The following is a 20,151-nucleotide window of genomic DNA, read 5'->3' as shown; positions in this document are numbered from 1 at the left end:
AAATTTCATATGAATCGTCCATAACTACCGATTATAAACGAATTTTATAAATGGGGATATTTCAATTCGTAGCTGAGAACTACCACTAGGCTTCCAGGCTAATTGCAAACGCTCAATTCCGGATGTACAAAAAGAATCGTGAGAGAGAGAAAGAGAGAAGGAAAAATAGTTAGCCGGCCTCGATGGAATCTCAAAGAGGAATTTCTTTTCATAGCTAGAGGTCAGGCATAACTGTCGTAGTCCGGAAAGCACGAAAGCCACTTTTGTCGAGTGGTGAACCGCTGCAATTAAACGACTGCCCTTCTTTCCCCTCCCCCATCCGTTCATGTTCCTTTTACCCTAGTTCCTCCTCCCACCACTTCTTCCTCCGCTTCTTCTTCTTCTTATCTCCACTTCCTGTTCCCCCCTTTTCTTTCTCTTTCTCTCTCTTTTTTTTTTTTTACGTCTTTACGCGATAATTAGCAGGTCTTCAATTTTCCCCCTAGTGCACGTATTTGCTTTGCATAACTACCGAGATAATTAAACAAGCTGCGATTCTCAGATCTGCCACAAACAGACCGACGACGCTGAGAATAGGAAGAAACGGAGGGGAAAAAAAAAAGAAGAAGGGGTTACGGGTGACTGTCGTCGTGAAAATATGCAGCCATACGAATCTCTGTTCCCTGGTCTCCGACCTTTTTGCTATCTGGAAGTGTAAATCGTGTCAAGAGACCCGGTGCGTGCTTCCTGGCCGAGTAATTAGCGAGCTTTGTCGTGCGCGGAAACTAAGTGGACAGGGCTAGTATTCTGCGGAAGAATGCGGAAGAAACAGTTGTTCAACTTGCTTCGATACTCGTCGTAAGTCATCATCGAAAAAGAAGATTTTTGAGAAAGATAGTTTATGGAATATGATTAAAATGATTAAGAATTTTCATCGAGTACTTAAAAATAGAAATTGAAAAAGGGAACGAGATAGACGAAAGAAACAATGGCGAATAATGGATAAAATAAAAAGTAGACGTGATTCGCAATTATAGCGCAGTATCTTGAGACGAGTGGCTAAAGTTTTTTTCTTTGGCCTTATTACATGGAGCTTAGAAAGGAACATTTCTTTTTACTTTCTTTTTATCTCTACTATTCTCTTTTTTTTACATCATATAACAATTGTCAAAGTATTATGGAAAATATTTAATCTTCTACGATCTGTCCATAATTGTCATTTCAATTTCTTTTTTATCGTATGAAATATGCAGACTTTTTCTTAAATATTATACAAGGAAAATATAAAATATCAAAAATATACTCTATATTTTTAAATCATTTTTAAATCTATTCAAATACCAAACAATTCTGTAAAACACCAGAGAGTACCAAGTACAAATAATTCCCTTGACTGTACGAAATGTCCAAGATAAAAATATGTACCAACCTTCTGGCAAAGCGTATGCAAGGTGTTTACATATGCATATCATAATTTGACGACTAAATAGTTGAAAAAATACATTCCCTACCAGTTATGCAAATAAATAGCTAGTGGACTTGGCTAACGAAAAACAAACATAATTAACAAGTACCTAATGCATATAGAAGTAAGTGAAATGTTGCCAATTTAAGAAAGGCATTTATACACGAAAAGATTCTATTGTAACAGGAATTATCAAATATTCATTCTTCGAGAAGAATTATTCTTTCTATTCTATTCAAATAATACTCATCCATATTTAAATGTATATAAACACATGTCTGAAATTCGATTCCTTCGCAACATATGCAACGCACATTGACAAACGATAGATGAAAATTTACCGAACAACGATTTATCAAAAATCGTATTCGAAAGAAACGAAAAGCACGAAATCCGAACAAATCGTACGAAATCGAATGTTTATTTCGTTAAACGAATGAGAATGAAAGACATTGAATGTAGATTCATGCGAAATCTACGGTTTTCATTTGATTAAAAACATTGTATCAAGAATCGAACGAACGGTGAACATCTCACGGTAAAAATAATCGAATCAAAACAGTGACAGAGGCGCGCGCGAACGCCGAGAAAATGATTCAGTGATGGTGCGTTAGACGCATCAGACGACGCCGGTATATGTAGCATGGGACCAACGGGGCTGGATGTAATTCGGCGTTTTCGATTTGTATATCCGGCACGTCGACCCCATTGAAAACGGTCGGAAACGATAAAACAATATACCACGGCCGCGCTGCCGGTTTCCCGTTGAAAACACTTCGAAAATGTATTGAAAACACTCGAAAATGATTGAAATCAAACAAGTTACCAGGTGAACAAGAGAAATCTATCTATCGCGCTCATCGTGTCCGCGCGCTCTGCTCCTCGGTATCTGATCGAATGAATCATTTCAAATACCCCCGGTTGACGAGAGATAGCATCTGTGAGACGGATGGATTTCACGCAACGAATTTGATCGGGATTCGTCCAACGAATTCGAAAGTATTCTAGCTCGCGAGGCGACCGATCCATGTCGATAAATCGTTGATCGTGAACTCTGAATTTCACTACAACTATTTGCTTTTTCGGGAAAGGGACATATTTTCTATATAAAGAAAAATGTTACGATGAATTATCGCAGTTTTGGAATTCGAAATATATTGGTATGAGAAAAAGTGTGGGGCGATTTAAGAATTTGGATTTTGAAAGTTAGTTACGGATATTTAATTTGCAAATCGAAATATGGTGTAAAGAATGCAATAGCAAGCAAACAGCTTTATTTAAATGTAGTAGAAGATATAGATGTTATCGCAAAAGATGTACAACATCTATTGAGATATGATATTCTCTCTTTTATGGCCACGTGTGACACGTCCAATATATTGGCTATTCGTGATTTATAAAAGAGGAGATATCGCTATCAAACCAGAATCGATATCAACAAACGCAAAAGCTATTAATAACGAAGCACTTGTTACATATGAAACAGATAAAATAATATTTCTAATTTTTATCTTTTTAATTGAGAAATATAAATAATTATATTTATTTAAAAAATATAAACAACATTTCGAGATAATTATAATTCAAATAATATATAAAATATTTGAGACAAAATTGATAAAACAAATGATTTATAAAACGATATTTATAAAGCTGTTATTTAATATATATAAAGTATACTAATAAATAAATAATTAAATAGCTGTTAATTAACCATCAAAAACGTAAAATCAAATAAAATCATCGTGTCTAATTCAACGTATAAACAGGCCTACTTATGCAAGGTAAGAGATTATTACATTGGCAACAATTATTTTGATAAAGAGTCATTAAGTAAGTTGCCATAATCTGATACAGAACCGCTGCAAGTAGTAGAAGTCACGCATGGAGTCGCCACCTTCGAAGCTTTAATACCTATATAACAATTAACAGCGAATCAACTACCATGTACGTGTAAAAAAATGGAAATAATCTGATTAAATCGAAACATAATGTGATATATTTCAAAGATAAAATTTTGAAAAATTTAAACTTCAAATATAAATGTACGATGCTTGAAAATATATGTATATACGTATAACAAAATATAAAAAACGAAAAAAGAAAATGCAAATACAAAATTCAATTTTTGACTATTTACTTTTTTTTAGATTATATTATATCATATATTATATATGTTATTTCATAAAGTTATGTTTGTCTTATTCCAATTATATTATAAAATATTTTTAAAAAAATATACATAGTAAGATATAAGGTAATCATCGTGTTTTAAGAATTTGGGAATTAACTTCTTTACCATTTTTGTATCACGTGCGATTTTATCGGTTCACTATAGAAAACGATTGTAGCGTTAATAGTGGTTGGAATTAAAACTTGATTTTACTAAATAAATAAAGTATGGATTAAATAGACTATCAGAAACAAAGTATATATAGAAATTTCTTGATTTAATCATTTTTGTACATTTACAATATAAATGACTATGAAATATTGATTTTTATGGTAACTTTGAACACAATTTATTATGCTATCCTAATTTTGCAAAACTTCAATAAAGATTATCTACAATTTATCGTTCCATCAACAATTTTTTAATGTTATTAATTGAAAAAAAAATCTTATAAATTACAAAACAGAAACTTTTTAAATAAATTTCTCTAACTGTTCTAACCCAAAAAAAATGTTCAATCAATTCTCTTGATTGAATAAATCTCGTATAATTGTACCAACTCAAAGTACATTCTACGTTTTCGTTTTTGCCAGTAATTATAATCGTTGCCCCGACGATATACGACCTATTCTATTTGGCTCACTGACCACAATAATTGGCAGTGGTCACGAGAGGACACACTTCGATACTTCTCATCCGTCAATTCATTAAGATTGCTTTCATACATGCCGATTCCCACGATGATTGTTTCCTAGCCTGAAGCGGCTCAATTATAGGCGTCAGTCCCCTCGCACAAACGCTTGCACATACAGGCATGCACATGCACGTATATAGAGAGGGATGAATATGGAGATGCAAAAGGTTTCGAAGATAAAGAAGGAAATAGGAAGGTAGGGGAAGAGAGGGAGAAAGATAATTCTCATTGTTCAGCAGTGGACGCCCTCGAGGCGTCTACCACTTCAAAGCTATTCGGTTCCCCGTAACTCTCATCGAACCAGAGTCCGGCAGTTAATGAACTGCCCTTCGGCGTTGCAATGCACGTTGGTGGTAGTGCTAGTCGTCTAGGAACCTGGCCAAGTACCGGGAAGACCCATTATCCATTTACATAAAGGACCACAACGAGCCAGCTAAGGATTTACACTGCTCCCTTAACCCCCAAGAATTTCCGGAAACCGTGGTAGGATTAATAGTTGGGCCAGATAGAGCCATGACACGCAATTTTTCGATCAGCTTTGAACAGCTCGTTATACGTAACGATATTTACGATCGACATGTGTACGATCAACACGATACCGTTGGTATTCATGTTAATTATAGCGATAACGATTCTTCCATTCTTTGTTTCAAATAACAATATCGGTATTGCGTGCGCAAACACATACCATAAAATCGCAATTGTTATTAGTCGATTTCATAGGCTGCGCCGATATAGCGCAACTATTATCACTAGAATGGAATATAAACTCGGTTAAACAGTTTCAACTGAAATATTCCTTTAGAGAATTGCCGTTTAATGTAAATTACATATTTAAGTGCTTATTTATTAATCCTCCAGGATTGTTATTTATTAATAATTATACTATTTGTTAACAATAACGTGAAATGATATTGCAATTGATGATATTTAGATATTTGGTATTACAATAAAAATAAAGAATAGGTATGTTGATCAATTGTTTGAATAATTGGATTGTTCAAAGTATAAAGTTAATGAAACGTTGAAATTTAACTTCTATTTCAAATGTTGACTGATAATATATAGATTTATTTCAAATATTAATAGATAATTTTTCAATATTGTAATATGTTCAAAACTTTTGTAATAAATTAAAAAATATGATTAAAAATTTATATCTTAAAAAACCGTAAATATTAAATAATATTAATATAAAATAGGAATAAACTTTTAATTAAATATATTAAAAATAAATTCTTAATATATCGTATTATATATATTTAATAAAATTATCGTATAATTTATTAGATTTAATAATATTTGAACTAAAATGGAAATTAAAACACTTGATTGAAAATCAATAATAAATAATAAGTAATTAAAATCAACATAACATTTTTATTTTACAAATAAAATATAGATGGCAATGAAAAGATATTGTAATAATAAAAATAATCATACAAAGAAACAAATGTCAAAGCTAAAACACGATGAATATAGCTACATAAGCAAAATTGCAATGATATGAAATTAGTGGGGTTGAAGCCACGTGAGCGCAGTGGTATCGTCCATCTCGCGTCCGACACAGTGGCGACATCTCGGACGCGATATTCGTGAATTTATTTCTAAAGCGGCGCACAATGATAATCTTCCCTTGCGCAAAGGATTTCGCGTCTCGTAATCGCGATTAAGACCCGCAAATACCTTAATTTAAAGTCGTCTCAAGAATAAGCAATCATGAACGAACTACTCACCTGAACCATTGATGTGTGTTGGCACGCGAGACAGACCTCCCCGCTTGGCGGCAGTCTGATGGTGAAATCAGTCCGTGCCAACCCCTGTCGTTGGCCTTGCACCCCGTGCATTCAGCATCAGGTCGCGCACAACACAACTGCACGCACGCACGCACGTGAGTACTGTTCACGTCACTACCACGACCACGCCCACGCGCCACCGAGTTTCCCTTGTCCACGTAGACAGTTCACGTAGTGTCGTCAACTACCACCAGAGGTGCTGGTCGCGAGTCGACGGCCGCGCGGGCGCAACCAGTTAAAATCGATTATTTCGACGCTTTCTTCTTTCTAGGGTCAATCTTAATCTGGACGTGATAAATCTATTCGGGATGCATCGCTAATTCACGCGCAACGGCTTCTATACAGGCAGCTCGTGGCGCCGCGACTACTAGTCGTCACCCACCTTGCGGATCGTCGAGAATTTCACTATCGATTTGCCCCTCGATAGATTTCTACGTTTACTAGGAGAATCAAAAGTGGATACAATTTATGTATTTCGAACATAATTTGTTCACAGTTTCACTTAGATTACTTTGGAAAATATACTTTTGTAAAAATTATCTCGTTTTTAAATAAGGGTCAAAAATGATGCTGAGGTTAGTGAGTTAAGATAGGAATAGTTAGAAATGAATATCGAATAAGTTGTATCGATAGTATTTGACAGACTAAATATAAAACATTATTTTTTTTTATTAATACAAAGAATTTATTTAAAATTTTTCTATTCACAAATTATATTATTATTATTTGATCAATTCACAAACTGTAGTTGTCATTTTATCGTTTGTAATTTCTATTTCAAAATTATATATAAATCTATATAATTATTACATACGTACGTATATATTAATATATTCACGGAATACTTTCAATTCTAGAGATAACAAATATACATAATTGATGTACAAAAATATCAATTTATTAAGTCGTAAGCAATTATATTAGATGAAACAAGATTATCGTTCTATCTTCATCTCGTTCTAATGCGAAATTAAATTGTTAATTTTAATAAATCAATCTCAATTAGCATTTATGCCAATTTTTATATTTGTTTTGATCTTTATATATCTTAATACTTTGCATATACAATATACAATACACACTCACAAAATTAGTTTCTCTTTTTCTCTCTTTCGAAAGATTATATATATGCATATATCATATCGTGATGTATCATATCGATATTATGAATATGATATTAGAGATTTAATTTCGATATAGATATACTTTTGTCATTATAAATGAAATAAAAGATTCATTTATCGCATATTTTTTATTAAATTTCGCTTTCTTATATTTTTATTAAATTTATGTTATAATCGTGCCACAATTATGCCACGATTCATATCACGAAATGAATTCGATTTCAATTTAATTAATGCAGATAAAATTCAATTTCACTACTTTAATACTTTCACGCACGAATTTCGTACGTTTTAAAGGGAATCCTTCCGATATCCTTTAAATAAATGTCGGTTCGCATTCAATTTAACTTCCGTTCAACGTTTAAAACCTTAGGAAAGCCTGGACAGGTGTTATCGTATTTGCATTTCTCCTATCCCTAAGAAAACACGTTAAAACTCGAACTTGATAATAACAGTCTGCCTCGCGGAAATTAAATAGCCGCGTCAGAATCAAACTTTCCAGACTGTTGCTGCCAGACGTTGCATGTTCAGGTTTGTCAAAAATTTCACGAATTTCTCGACAGAAACAATTAACAAACAATTCAATCTTAAATTATTAAAAAATTGTAAAAAAAAAATGAACCAAAAGTTTTCGTAAGTTTTTTCTTTTTTTTAACTTTTCACAAAGTTAACTTCATACAAATCCGAGATTATATATTCATGAGACCGTCCCAATAAATAAATGTATTAAACAAGAGTGGTAGTTCTTTGATCTCTATAATCGCTAAATTCTTTTCATCCGGATAATTCAGTGGATGATTGCGGATAAAAATGGTCTGCTTGGTTTGCCCAGTGAAGTCTTAATATGGCTTAGAATTTCTGGCACTGCCATGTACTCGAGACGTCAAAAACCGTTGAATAATTTCTGAATTCGCCTACCGGTTCGTGCATTCCCTGGTGTATCATATGGTCTAGTTGCTGGTATGAATGGAAAAGTATACATAGTTATGCGTGACTGAATGTATAAGTGTCGCCTTAGTGGCTGGAATCCACTATGACCCTGAAATAACATTTATAATTAATAAGTCACCTAGATGAAATTAAGTTTGAATATTTTATCGATCGGCTAATCTCTAGGGTTTATAATTTATTTAGGAATGTCTCGAACTTGCTGGAAATAGAAGATAGAGAAGGAGGAGAAAATGATTGAAATTTAAGACTTTAGACATAAGAAATTGAAGAGAATCGGAAATACGTGGAAAAGGAACGAAGAAGCGAGTGCACGCGTTAATGGAAATTGATTTATGTTAATTCTTCGACAATCCCTTTAAATACCTCTCTTTTTTTTACAAAATATTTGCCGATGAAAATGTATTCTTGATTGAAATAATTGATAACAGATAGGTTCTTTGGTTTTCGTAAACAAAAATAGAAATAATATAAGTTTATTTATTGAAAAAAAATTTGAATGGCTGCTAAATTTTTTATATGAAAAAAGAAAAATTTGAAGAGTATATGTTATTTTAGTTAATTGCAGTTATTTTTACATCATCAAATTGTTCAGAATACGTAAAAAAGAATACCAAAAGAATACGAAATTTTTATAATGGAATTCTTTTATTCCATTGAATCCTTAATCTTTATTTAAGAATCAATTAATAAATATATCTCACATTTTTCTGAACAAAAAATTAAATTATGGATGATGCTATATATTTAAAGGCACAATGTTTGATTTGATGGCGTGATCTACCTTGTGCCTCTATCTTCCTTCCTAAAAATGGCATTGCCTCAAAGATTCCAAATATGAATCTTCAATGATGTCGTGAGAATTTAACGATGAACAGAAACTTGGCATTCGTTCGAATTTCTTAGATTTTCTTGACAATGATATTTTGCAAGCATCGCGACTTTTCTTTGAATATCTATCGCTGTTCATATCGCTATTAATTTCCTTCAGATTAATTTCCTCGTCCTCAAATATCGTTAAAGGTATCGAATAATCTTGAATCTATAATAATAAAAACTATTGTAAATAAAAACATCGATAATATACGTATAACAACGAAACAAATTATACAAATAATATTTAAAATTTTTACAAACATCATCGAGAAATCATCGAGATTTTTATTTTCTTTTAAATGTTTGTGATGATTTTAGATCGAGATACAACGATCACTATCGATCATCTTGCAGATCAATAAAAAAATAATAAGACAGTCGAAAGTATCTAAGGAAGAATCTCTTTTTCGAGCAATCAAGCAAAGAGATATCAGAAAAAAGATCGTTGTTGAGTGTTCGTAAAAGAATAAAGTCTCTTGATTTACCTTTGTATCGATCTCCCGATTCTTCAAAGGAGGCAGAAAGCATTTTTCAGCGACAGTATCCTTCAACTGTGAATACAAAGCGGAAATAGTTAAAATAAGTTCAAAAAAAGACGGGCGATATTTAAAAATTGATCGAACTCTTCTACTCTTTGGCACAAACTTTCTTGCACGCAGTACAAAATTAATGATCGAACTACTAAAAATTAGATTACAAATTAAACGATCATCATCAATAAAATATATCTCGTAGAATCTTAGTTAATAAAAACATCAAGTTAAATAACAAATTTCAGTTTGCAAAACTATTTCGATACCGAATGAACTCGATTATTTCCTTAAAAATTCCACTCCTCGTGCGAACGGAGTTTAGCATGAAATTATTTTGAAATAGTTTCCCTCCAAGTTAGTCCCTATCGCGGAGGGGAGGAGGAGGAAGGGAGGAGAGGATCAGCGTCGCGAGATGTCGCAAACCATTTCCAAATTCCTTTGCAAATTGTTTTGCGCTGACCGGTTCCGCATAAACGAACGGGGGCGAAAGAATGTTCCGAGCAAACATGCATAAAGAGCGTAACTCGTTGAAATTCAGGCCGCGATTATCAATAGCGAGAGAGGCGTGGATAAAAGCAGGGGAAGGGTGCAGGGGGCCACTCCTGCAAGGGCGAAAGTAAGCAAAATCTAATTCCGGTAGCGGTAGGCGAGTCACGGGGACCCTGGCCCCCTTCCCAGAGAAACGTAGGTTTATCCACGTGTAGAGAATTTCTCTACCTTCTCTCGCCTTCGCTATCCTCAATTCCCGCCCTGTCCTTGTGGTAGTTGCGGCCTGCAGCCCTCGCTTTGTGCATATAATTGGAGCTTCGGATCTCCCCCTCTCCGCTTTGCCCGCCAGCATCCGCAACCCAACCCTTCGTCCTTTTCCCTTCCCTTTCTTCTTCTTCTTTTTCCCGCCCTATCTATCGTCTTACGATTAGATCTAATGACCAATTTTACATAAACAATAGCGCGATAAAGCAGTGCGCGTGTAATTAACGAAAACACATACGTGTGATTACAGTTTCTCCCGGTTCGTTAGATAAGGAAAGGAAAGATTAAGGAAAATTTAACTTAATTCCTTGGAGGAGGAAAACGACGATATATGTTCTGACGATGGATCTGTACAATATCTTCGATGTATCACGACGAATTAATTTCGTGACCGATTAAACGACCAACAAGGAACGATATACTGAACAGTCACGATACGTCGATGCCACAATTTCGTGGTATTCCAAAAAACGTATCTCCCTTCCCCCTGGCGGCGAAAATAAATCTAAAAGCCCGATGACGAGAGTTGCGCGACGTTAACGATCCTGTAACGAACATAGGAAACGAAACGCGTAACCGGGAGGGAAGATGAAACGGGGAATGGGGGGAGAAAAAAAAGAAGAGGAGGAGGAGGAGGCACTGGCCATTGTTAACACAAAAGTGATACGTACGTAATTAATTTCGCTTATAAATCTTCCAGAGGACCATTACGAGACTTGACTTTCCTCCGTGCTAAACGAGAGTAAAACGAATCAGTTTTCGTCGCGATGCCTCTTTGCGTCCTCTAATTGGCAATTAACTATCGAGCGTAACGCGAGCAAATGGTGGACGATGTTAATTCGTCATCCTGCCACGCTTCGACTATCCTTTTTTTCGCGTTATTACGGTTTTCCAATATTTGGATATTTGATTTTGATTCGAGAAATCGCTCGCGCGCCTCCCGATTCGATTTATAACAAAAGCATCACGGCATGCCTGAAACGGAGATAATTTTTTTTTGTGTAAGTACGATTCAAGAAAAATTGCCCTGTTTTTGAAAAATTGTTACAAATTGCTAAATGCATGGACATCGAAAATTTTAAAATTTTTGCCGGGACTTTTTTAACGATCCGATAATATTTCCACGTATTTTCATGTAAAATACAAATGAGAAACTTTTTCGATAAAATTAGTTATTGTTCACGATTATTTATGAATGTTCCGAAATGCAAAATTGTCACGCGTTTTAATGGATATTATATTTATCGCAAATTAAATAATTTCGAATGAAATATAAAACGTTGTTATAAAAAATAAAAACGCTATTTACAACAATTTTTTTAAATTTTCGTATAAATTTTTATTTCTGTCGTAACTTGTTATGTTTCTATTGTTAACAAGTATAAAAATTAATGAAACGAAAATTACGTTTCTTGTAATGCGATATTTGTCTAATTAAAAGATAATTTTTCAAATTTGTGGAAAATGAAATATAAAACAATACGATTGAAATTAAAATAAACGATGTTGCAATAATAAATATTAAATGTGAACTTAATATTGCTATCATTATTTTAACTTCAATCATCGTAATTTCGATTCTTTAATTATTTTATATTTTATTTAATTGATTCGAAGGATCCATGGAACGTCTAACTTTTCCTTAGACAGATATTAAGGGTGCTGAATTCCATGAAATGCTGACATTTAATATGGGTTGAGATATTTCAAGGCCATCAAAATTCATGAAGAAATAATTTTCTTACGAGTTAAAATATAATATATTCTAATTTTAATCAATTAATATAAAAAAAAAGTTAAAAATACCGTGCACACGGCATTAAATATATTTTTGCGAATATCTCAACAATTAAAACTGAATTATACATATATATAGGATTAAAAATAACTCAAAATCACTTTTTTTAAATGATTATCATATTATCTTCATAACTTCCTGCTCAATGCTCACCAAATATAACTAACATCTAAACGTAACATTTAAAAAACTAAGAAATAAATTCAATCATCAAAAGCGCATTCAATCACGGATTTTGATTGCTCCAAAAATACATTTTTCCAAGCGGTACGTATCCAAATTATTTAAAAAAAAAACCTATCATTATTATTTCTTTTCCAATAGAAAAACAAACCTCGAACAAAAAGTTTATTAAACGCGTGCGCATGACACGTACCTTAAGCCTGTGCGTTTGCAGCAATATCCGTTGGCGATTACGCGCGCTAACTGAGTTCCCATATGACCTTCGCCGCATCAGCCACTCTCTCTGCAACAACAAACAATCCCTGAAGCTGCCATCGCTTCGATGAAACTTTCAAACTAAACAGACTGGGAGGTTCGGGCGCCGGGGGCTTTATTTACTTTTTACGAAAGCCCTACGACCTCCCTCGCCGTCCCTCTCCAAGTTTCCGGTAACGCGAGCACGTATATATACAACCTACACATCCGTCTGAAACACGTGTGACAACACGGCACCTCTCCACGTATATCGAGACCCCTTATTTCTCTCCCTCTCCCTCCCTTTCCCATCTGCCTGTCCCTTTTTACCGCACACCGACAACCAACGGAGGATTCGGTGTGGGTTTGCCCGTTAAAAGTGCAGTAAGATCGATCGATCGAGCTACACCGAAAATCGTCGAGTGCCGACTCACCCCCGACCGAATCCAGCGAGTAAAGTAGATTATGCAAATGCTTGTCGAAAGAGGAGGGCGGTGCAAAGGGAAAGGATAGCGAGGATGGGCGAGGGGCAGGTGGTAACCGAAATAGAAAGAAAGAACAAAAGGACGGGAAAAGGAAAAAAAGGAAATTGTATCTGAAGATTCAGAATAGATGTGTAGCCTATGTTTTTAATAGTTAAATCAATCGACGAATTGTTACTTGTTTTTTGAACTTGAAAATGTATAAATATTTCAAGCATTCGTGTCACAAAGTTCGAACAAAGAGTTTAATAGTAATGATTGTTCATTCCAATTGGATATATTCATTCCAATAATTGATTTACACTACTTATAGCGTCAATGGTTAACTTGTACTTCTTATCTTGTCGGAAGAACAAAGCTGTCTCCTCGTGTTTATTATAAGAGAAATATTTATTAAGAAGAGATTTAAGAGATTTATTTATTAAGATCCAAAAAATCAAATGTATTGTACTATTGTCTCTTTCTCTTTATCTTTTTTTTTTCGTTTCTCTTGTTTACTCGTCACGTCATTCCCTCGTGAAACCACAACGTTAATGCACATCGGTGTAATTCATATCACGTTAAGTTAAACCGTGGGCAATATTAATACAATCTCTCTGTGTAATTATAGGCATTATGGTGTACCTCTGCTGTCCCCTTGTTCCAGTCCGCTGGCCTCCTCTGGCGTTTCATTTAAACTGTCCTTGACGGCGCGTCCAACAGTAACAAATTTATTCCCGTATATCGGTGTACTTATCTACACTTACTAGTATCCAACTTACTCGGTAATCCTGGATAATAGCAAAAGAATGTACGACAAATGTGCGGTTGCAAGAAAAAGTCTTGGATAAAGTCCATATTTTTCCTCGGGAACAAATTGCGGCTCGAAAGTTCTTTCTCTCTACCATCACGGTACAGTGCACCTTCTTCCCATATTACGTTACATATCATTCACATGCTTTAATCCGAGTAACTCCTCAGTAAAATTAAATGAAAAATTAATTGAAATATTTAATGCAATTAATTTTTGCCTTTTTCCCGTTTGAATCTTTCATTGTTTTTCATTTAAAATATTGCTAGATAATATGAATGATATATATGAAAGGAACATCAAAGATTGAATTTGACGTAGTAGATGTATTGCATGATCAATCTTCTAAATCAATAGGAGGGAAGTTCTCTTCTCTTTCAGAGTATTATTCATCGGTTTGTTCGCTTGAAATTGTACTAAGTTCGAATCACTTCGTACAACTCTAGACTAAAATCATCCTCGACCCACTAAATATTCCAAGATATATCTCCCAAAATTGTATTCCAGTTTAAACGGAATTGCACAGATATAATACTTTATCGATATCTATTATAATTTTCTCGATATTATATAGCTTTCTTATATAGCTCATACGAATATTCTATATACAAACTTTCATTTGAATAAAAATTTTAGAATCAAGTGAATTTCCTTTTGTGTTCAAATACTTTCTCTCTAATTTGCATGAAAACCCTCAGTCTCGTCATTTATTTTCGATTAAGACATATTAAGACTGAATTGGTGAAAAATTGTTGCTATAAAAAAGCTATAAAATTTTAATTTTCAATCTGTTAAAGTAATAATAATTTTCGCTCAAAGTCAATAAAATTCTTTCTTCTTAAAAGCGAAAAGTAATATGAATACATATCTAGAAGAATATATCTGTGAATCCATGGGCAACCATAACTTCTTCCTCCCCTCTCTCTTTCTTCTTCCAAGGTCCAACTCATTATTAGAAATTCTGAAAAATTTACAGGCCGGCCTGCCAGCTCTGGAATAGGTATTTAGCTCAAAGGCTTCTGGAATTTACTGTCTCTGAGTACCAACGGCGACAACTATTTCCTCGCTGTGCGCCTGGCGTCGCACGACTGTCGAAGTTACACTGGCACGTCTACCAGAATGCTGTCTCGAAGGAACAGCATTGCTCTCGATTTTTTCAAAGCATCCGTTATTGTGGCGCCATCTTATGTATCACGTATAAATACTCAAATACTATCTTCGTTGAGTTTGAAAATAAAATTTTTATTCCACTAATACGATATTTAATTAATGTAAGGGCAAAAAATATTAGGACGAGCAATTCTAATCATGAATTGATAAACAGAATTTTTTTTAAATTATATAATGTTAATTTAATTGGCTTTAAGATGTTTCTAAAAAGATATTATTCTCTGATCTTGATGATTTTTTAATATATTGTCATTAGTCTGAATAGTGTTGTGAAGATTTTACTTGGTGATCATTGTTCATTAAAAAGTTATTAATAAAAACGTTATTATTTAATTAGATTAGATCAGATTAGTTTTAATCGGATTATTGCTGCAAACAATGGATGATTGGCTTTCTTATCCAGATTAAGAAAACTAATGTATATCCAAATAATGCAAACTATTAAATCAACTAATAGTTAAATGAATTTTTATTTAATTTTGATTTGAAGTGAAAAAGAAACTTAAAATTAACATAAATTAATTGATATTAAACAAAAATTTATTTAATTTCTGACTTTATGATTTATATTAAGTTAGGTAATAAAAATAATCAAATAAAATCTTCACAATTTAATGCAATGACTTTATTACAACATATTAAAAAAATCATCGATATCTTTTCATAAATATTCATTGATTTTAGTATGAAGCAGTATATTAATTTATAGAATTTATCCTATTTTCTTTTGTTTATATTAAATTATGTTATCAATGATAAATTCAACTTTACGCTTGATCACGTTGAGTAGAGAATCCTTGAAATTCTTCGCGTATCGTTCGATGTACAAATTTGATAGGACTCGTACGAAGAAAATAGAAGGTATCAAATGATAAGATAGCTGCGAGAAAACGGACGCATGTTTATTAGATTGAAGTTACGAAGACGGGCGACAAGCTAACTCGCTTTAGGTCTTCCATGAAATTGTAAACTGTGATGGGTCGGCGGAAGCGAAGTTTCTTCTACTTCGCTTTCTCGACTCTGGCAGGTTAACTTCCGATGGGACAAGGAAACGAGATTGCGAGATGTCTATGTTCGAACTTCTGCTAACTCGACTTTAACCCGAATAGCCGCGCTCATCCATGAATCATAAAAAATGCGATTTATGAATATTAAAATACACGTAAAAAAAAAAAAATATCACGTACAATCGATCGAAAATATAAAAGAAAACTTGTAAATGAATTCAATCAAGTTGAGAAATTGCAGAGAAATAATCTGTAATCTTCTATTACATGTTTAATTATTTCAAAAATTCTGTATTTATTGCATCTTTCACTTTAACATATATAATAAAAATCCAACGGTCTTTTTAAATTAAAAATATTGAATGTCCTATTTCTCAATTAAAATGTCTGATGCAGATAGAAAATCAGAAAAACCATATATATATATAATATAAAATAAAAATCACAAATCGAATGTTAACACCAAGCTGTTTTATCTCCGATCTCGATCTCGAAACAAATAAATCCCAGCTCAATTAAGTACGGTCAAAGAAATGTACCGGAAGGGAACAAACGAAACACACTTACCTTGGCTTGCATCTCAACTTTATCGGGCCCAAGAGATCGATCGAGTTTCGGTATCGACAAAGCCCTGTATTCTTCTATGGTATATGGCTTGTAACCAAGATTCTTCCTCGATTTATCGTCAGACGTGTTCTGCTTAACTGTGTTCGAATCGGGGAAGATATCTTGAAACGTTGATTGATCCACAATTTTAGAGGATCGGTTTTCAGAGGCCAGAGGATTGATAGATCCCTCGATTATACGCCTATAAAAACTCAACTCGCTTTGATCGTCCCTAGGGGTAGACAACGTACGTATATCGTTGTCACTGAGCTCCTCTCGTTCGCTGTCCCCGCAAACCGACAAGGTGGAACCCTCCGGGGATCGAACGTTGTATTGTGGTCCACCTGCGAACAACGAGAAACTGAAGATGCATCTTAGCCGGATCGTTCTTTAATGTGTCGCTTTGAAATTAAAGTAAGGGAGATTGCATTGAACGGGATTTGAAAGAAAGATATTCTTTGGGGCAAGAAGAATTTTCAATTTCAAATATATTATAATGAAATTTTAATTACTTTGATACTATCGTACGCAAAATATTAGACAAATTGACTTTTTAACTATAGAATAAAAATGCAAATATAATGATTTAAATATATTCAAAAATACTTGAATACATGAAAATTTGATATATGTATTTATAAAATTAAAATTTAATTATCATTAAAGCGAAATAAAGAAATAATAATAAATAACGATGAAAATTAGATTGATTAATTTAAATGGAAATCCGTGAAACCTATCTATAACCAATTATTATTTTAAAATAATGAAGAAATAGCATTTAAATTAATTTATGTACAGAAAATAACACATTCGAATGAAAGCCAGTTAATTTTTAAAGAGAATTGATTAAATGAATAAAGCAGAATTTGTGACTATTATTTAAAAAATAATTTTAAAAATGAAAGTAATCTAAAAAAAAACAATTTCACTAAATGAAGACAAAGGAAAAATTTTTAAAGAAAATATTTAATATTTTATTATATATGTTGGAAATAGAATCTTTAATTAAAACGTGAATGATAAAGCTGCAATTTTAACGCTGATATTATTGAATTTAAATTTATATTTAAATTTGGAAGAAAATAAAATTAAAATTGGAGAAGAAATTTCTATTTGGACTTAATATCATTCAATCAATATTGATTCGTTATTTTTTCCGAAAAAGAAAAGAATAAAAAAGTACGATCGAAAAAATAAATTTATATTTAAAAATTTCATTTGTGAGAGTTAATCTAAATTGTTCCTTTCTCAGTATGTTTTTATCTATTTTATTTTTTTCATTCTTCGTTAATAACTTTTTTATTTACTCTCGCCTGATATTTATAATCTATAATATATCCAATAATAATATTTTTATATAAATTTTAGAATATTGAATTTAACTACAAAAAAAACACATTGATTACCTTTATATTTAATGATCTCTAAATTAATAATCCTTTAATAGGTTGCAAATAAATTAACAATTTGGAAAATACAATATCAGCAAACTGTTCGAGCTTCTAAGTATCTAAAAATCTTTGAGTTAAGAAAGTTTCGAAATCGATATCAAATTATATCGAATCCTGGAGTCCTAATCTCCAGGGTGTTGTATACATATATCTTGGTACCTAACCTTTTAAAAATAGTGGTCTTTCCAAATACAATTTCCCTTCCCAAAGAAAAACAGGAACGCGCGGTTTTATCGCGCTTCGAGTTAAATAGAGATTCAGCATGTCCAAATAACAATAAAGCAGAACCGTGGCAAGACCAACAAACAAGAAAGGACTGAGACGCCCATCGTACGTTCTAATTCTGCAGATATATACATATCACTAGTGTCGAAAGGATATCTAATCACGATCAAAGTAAACGTTCTCCGGAGGAAAATTGCATGGTTCCAGTAGCATTTAGAGTGACCCTTGCGTAAACGCACCCTTTCAAACCCTCGCGTTGGTCACGAACGAAGAACATTATCTCGTTTCGAACTAACTGAATTTCCGACGATAGAGCTCCAAATAGGAGCATGATTTCCTCGCCTGCTGAACCACCGGAGCGAGCACATTTCCAAGCTTTTTATTCGGTTTCATAGATATTGAACTATCTTTAGAATTATAGTTTTGTTTCATTTGGGAGACCTTCGAAAACCGTTTTGAACATTTTGTATCGAGTTTCTTATCGATGTCATTCTTCTCTCGATTTGAACCATTTTTATTCTAAAAAATAAAAATAAGTTTGATTTAAATTTATATTCATGCAATAATTTTAATGTAATAATTTATAATTTGAAATGTTAAATATTGTGAAAAATAATTTAATACGAATTTGTTATCGAAATTCTCATAAAAATTTCTCATAATAAAATGTAAGAAATTTAAATTGGATTAGAATTATTTATTTTTAACAAATTATAATATTTATATATTCCAACGATTGAAAATTTGAAATTAAACTTCTTTGATATGTAATTGAACTGATTATGAGTAAAAAATTGAATTAACCTAATAATAAATCAAATCAAAAATAATAAAATAATATAGAATATGTAAAATTAAATTCATGTTTGCATTGTTCATAATTTAGAAAATAATTAAAATGTCACTTTAATGTCTCTCTTTTGAAATATTTTGAATCGAAACATTTCTCATCATGCTCGTGATCTTACGTTTCTCTTAAGACGATCCACGACGTCTCGTTTTCCGTTCTCCAAAGACGTCGGATGTCGTCGCTTGGACGCGTCGACGGGTCTTCTGTTCACAATTATCGCATTCTTGCTGCCGACTGTCCTCGTGTCTTTGTCGGTACTCGGCGTGGTTTCATTAGATCCGGTATCTGAAACGTTTTCAGTAAGAAAGAAACAGGACAAATGTCAGTCTCCTCGAATGGATCGATGATTCACCGTCTCAAATTTTCATAAATGTTTCTTTTAAATTTATAAAAAAAATATAAGAGGGAATTGATATTATTTAAATATCTGAATACGATAATATGTAATCTATTTATAACATCAAAATTTTATATTAACGTTGGTCAATAATTCTATCATGATTAATTAATTCTTCTCTAAGTGATAAATCAAGAAATTAATAATGTTAGAAATTGAAATTGATTATTTAATATAATGTTGAAATATATATAAATATATATATTTTATTACTCTTGCCTTGTTTCTGAGATAATGATGGAGCAATAGATTTTGGTGAAAGTGACGACTTAAGGAATAAATCAAAAATCAATGTTTTGGTTGGCACCAGGTTAGATCCAATAATGTTTTTGTGTAAAATATTATTTCTTGGTGAAATTTCGTTAATATTTTCTAGTGAATCCGTAGAATATACTGACATTTTTAGAATAATTTCAATTTATTTGAAAAGCACGCGAGAAGCTTCATGAGACATTATTATAGTTAATTACATTACCTTGCAGTACGCGTCAAACGGATAAATATAAATTATTTCATACGTTTTATTGTGTGACTCAATTCAAACTGCATTATATCTCTAACAAATTTTTTATAAGGGAACAATTGTTGGAAAAAATTAAATTAAATTAAATTAA

The 20,151-nt window shown here is 32.7% G+C and overlaps 2 protein-coding genes and 1 long non-coding RNA gene across 4 annotated transcripts in view; 1 reads left to right on the top strand and 2 right to left on the bottom strand.

Annotated features, from left to right (window-relative positions):
• LOC107993511 (beta-1,4-glucuronyltransferase 1) overlaps nucleotides 1-6,189 on the bottom strand; it is a 26,696-nt gene extending 20,507 nt beyond the window's left edge. For both annotated transcript variants that reach the window (XM_017049963.3, XM_062076013.1), the window contains exon 1: nucleotides 6,048-6,189. In XM_017049963.3, the coding sequence (XP_016905452.1) occupies nucleotides 6,048-6,158 (111 nt within the window). In that variant the 5' untranslated portion in view covers nucleotides 6,159-6,189. The remainder of the gene's footprint in view (nucleotides 1-6,047) is intronic.
• LOC133666205 (uncharacterized) lies at nucleotides 5,889-8,272 on the top strand. Its single transcript, XR_009830002.1, has 2 exons — nucleotides 5,889-6,202; nucleotides 6,379-8,272. It is a non-coding gene; the product is annotated as an uncharacterized LOC133666205 (long non-coding RNA).
• Nucleotides 7,860-20,151, bottom strand: LOC107993459 (uncharacterized). The gene is made up of 8 exons (XM_062076017.1): nucleotides 19,735-20,151; nucleotides 19,259-19,421; nucleotides 18,587-18,809; nucleotides 16,573-16,955; nucleotides 12,516-12,605; nucleotides 9,541-9,606; nucleotides 8,964-9,221; nucleotides 7,860-8,270 (listed from the first exon to the last, which is right to left on the bottom strand). The coding sequence occupies exons 1-7, from the start codon at nucleotides 19,935-19,937 to the stop codon at nucleotides 8,985-8,987; spliced, it is 1,365 nt and encodes a 454-aa protein (XP_061932001.1). The 5' UTR covers nucleotides 19,938-20,151; the 3' UTR covers nucleotides 7,860-8,270; nucleotides 8,964-8,984.

The sequence above is a fragment of the Apis cerana genome, linkage group LG6 (assembly GCF_029169275.1).
Source record: "Apis cerana isolate GH-2021 linkage group LG6, AcerK_1.0, whole genome shotgun sequence".
NCBI classification, from domain to species: Eukaryota; Metazoa; Arthropoda; class Insecta; order Hymenoptera; family Apidae; genus Apis; species Apis cerana.
Note: the sequence above shows the minus strand (reverse complement) of the source record. Positions and strands in the feature narration are given on the sequence as shown.

Bases quoted from the DNA above. Each gene is read 5' to 3' on its own strand.
- LOC107993459 (XM_062076017.1), bottom strand. From the start codon at position 19,937: ATGTCAGTATATTCTACGGATTCACTAGAAAATATTAACGAAATTTCA. The intron at 18,810-19,258 runs GTAAGATCACGA...TTTATTTTTTAG, and splicing joins TGGATCGTCTTAAGAGAAAC to AATAAAAATGGTTCAAATCG. The intron at 9,222-9,540 runs GTAAATCAAGAG...TTATTATTATAG, and splicing joins ATCGGGAGATCGATACAAAG to ATTCAAGATTATTCGATACC.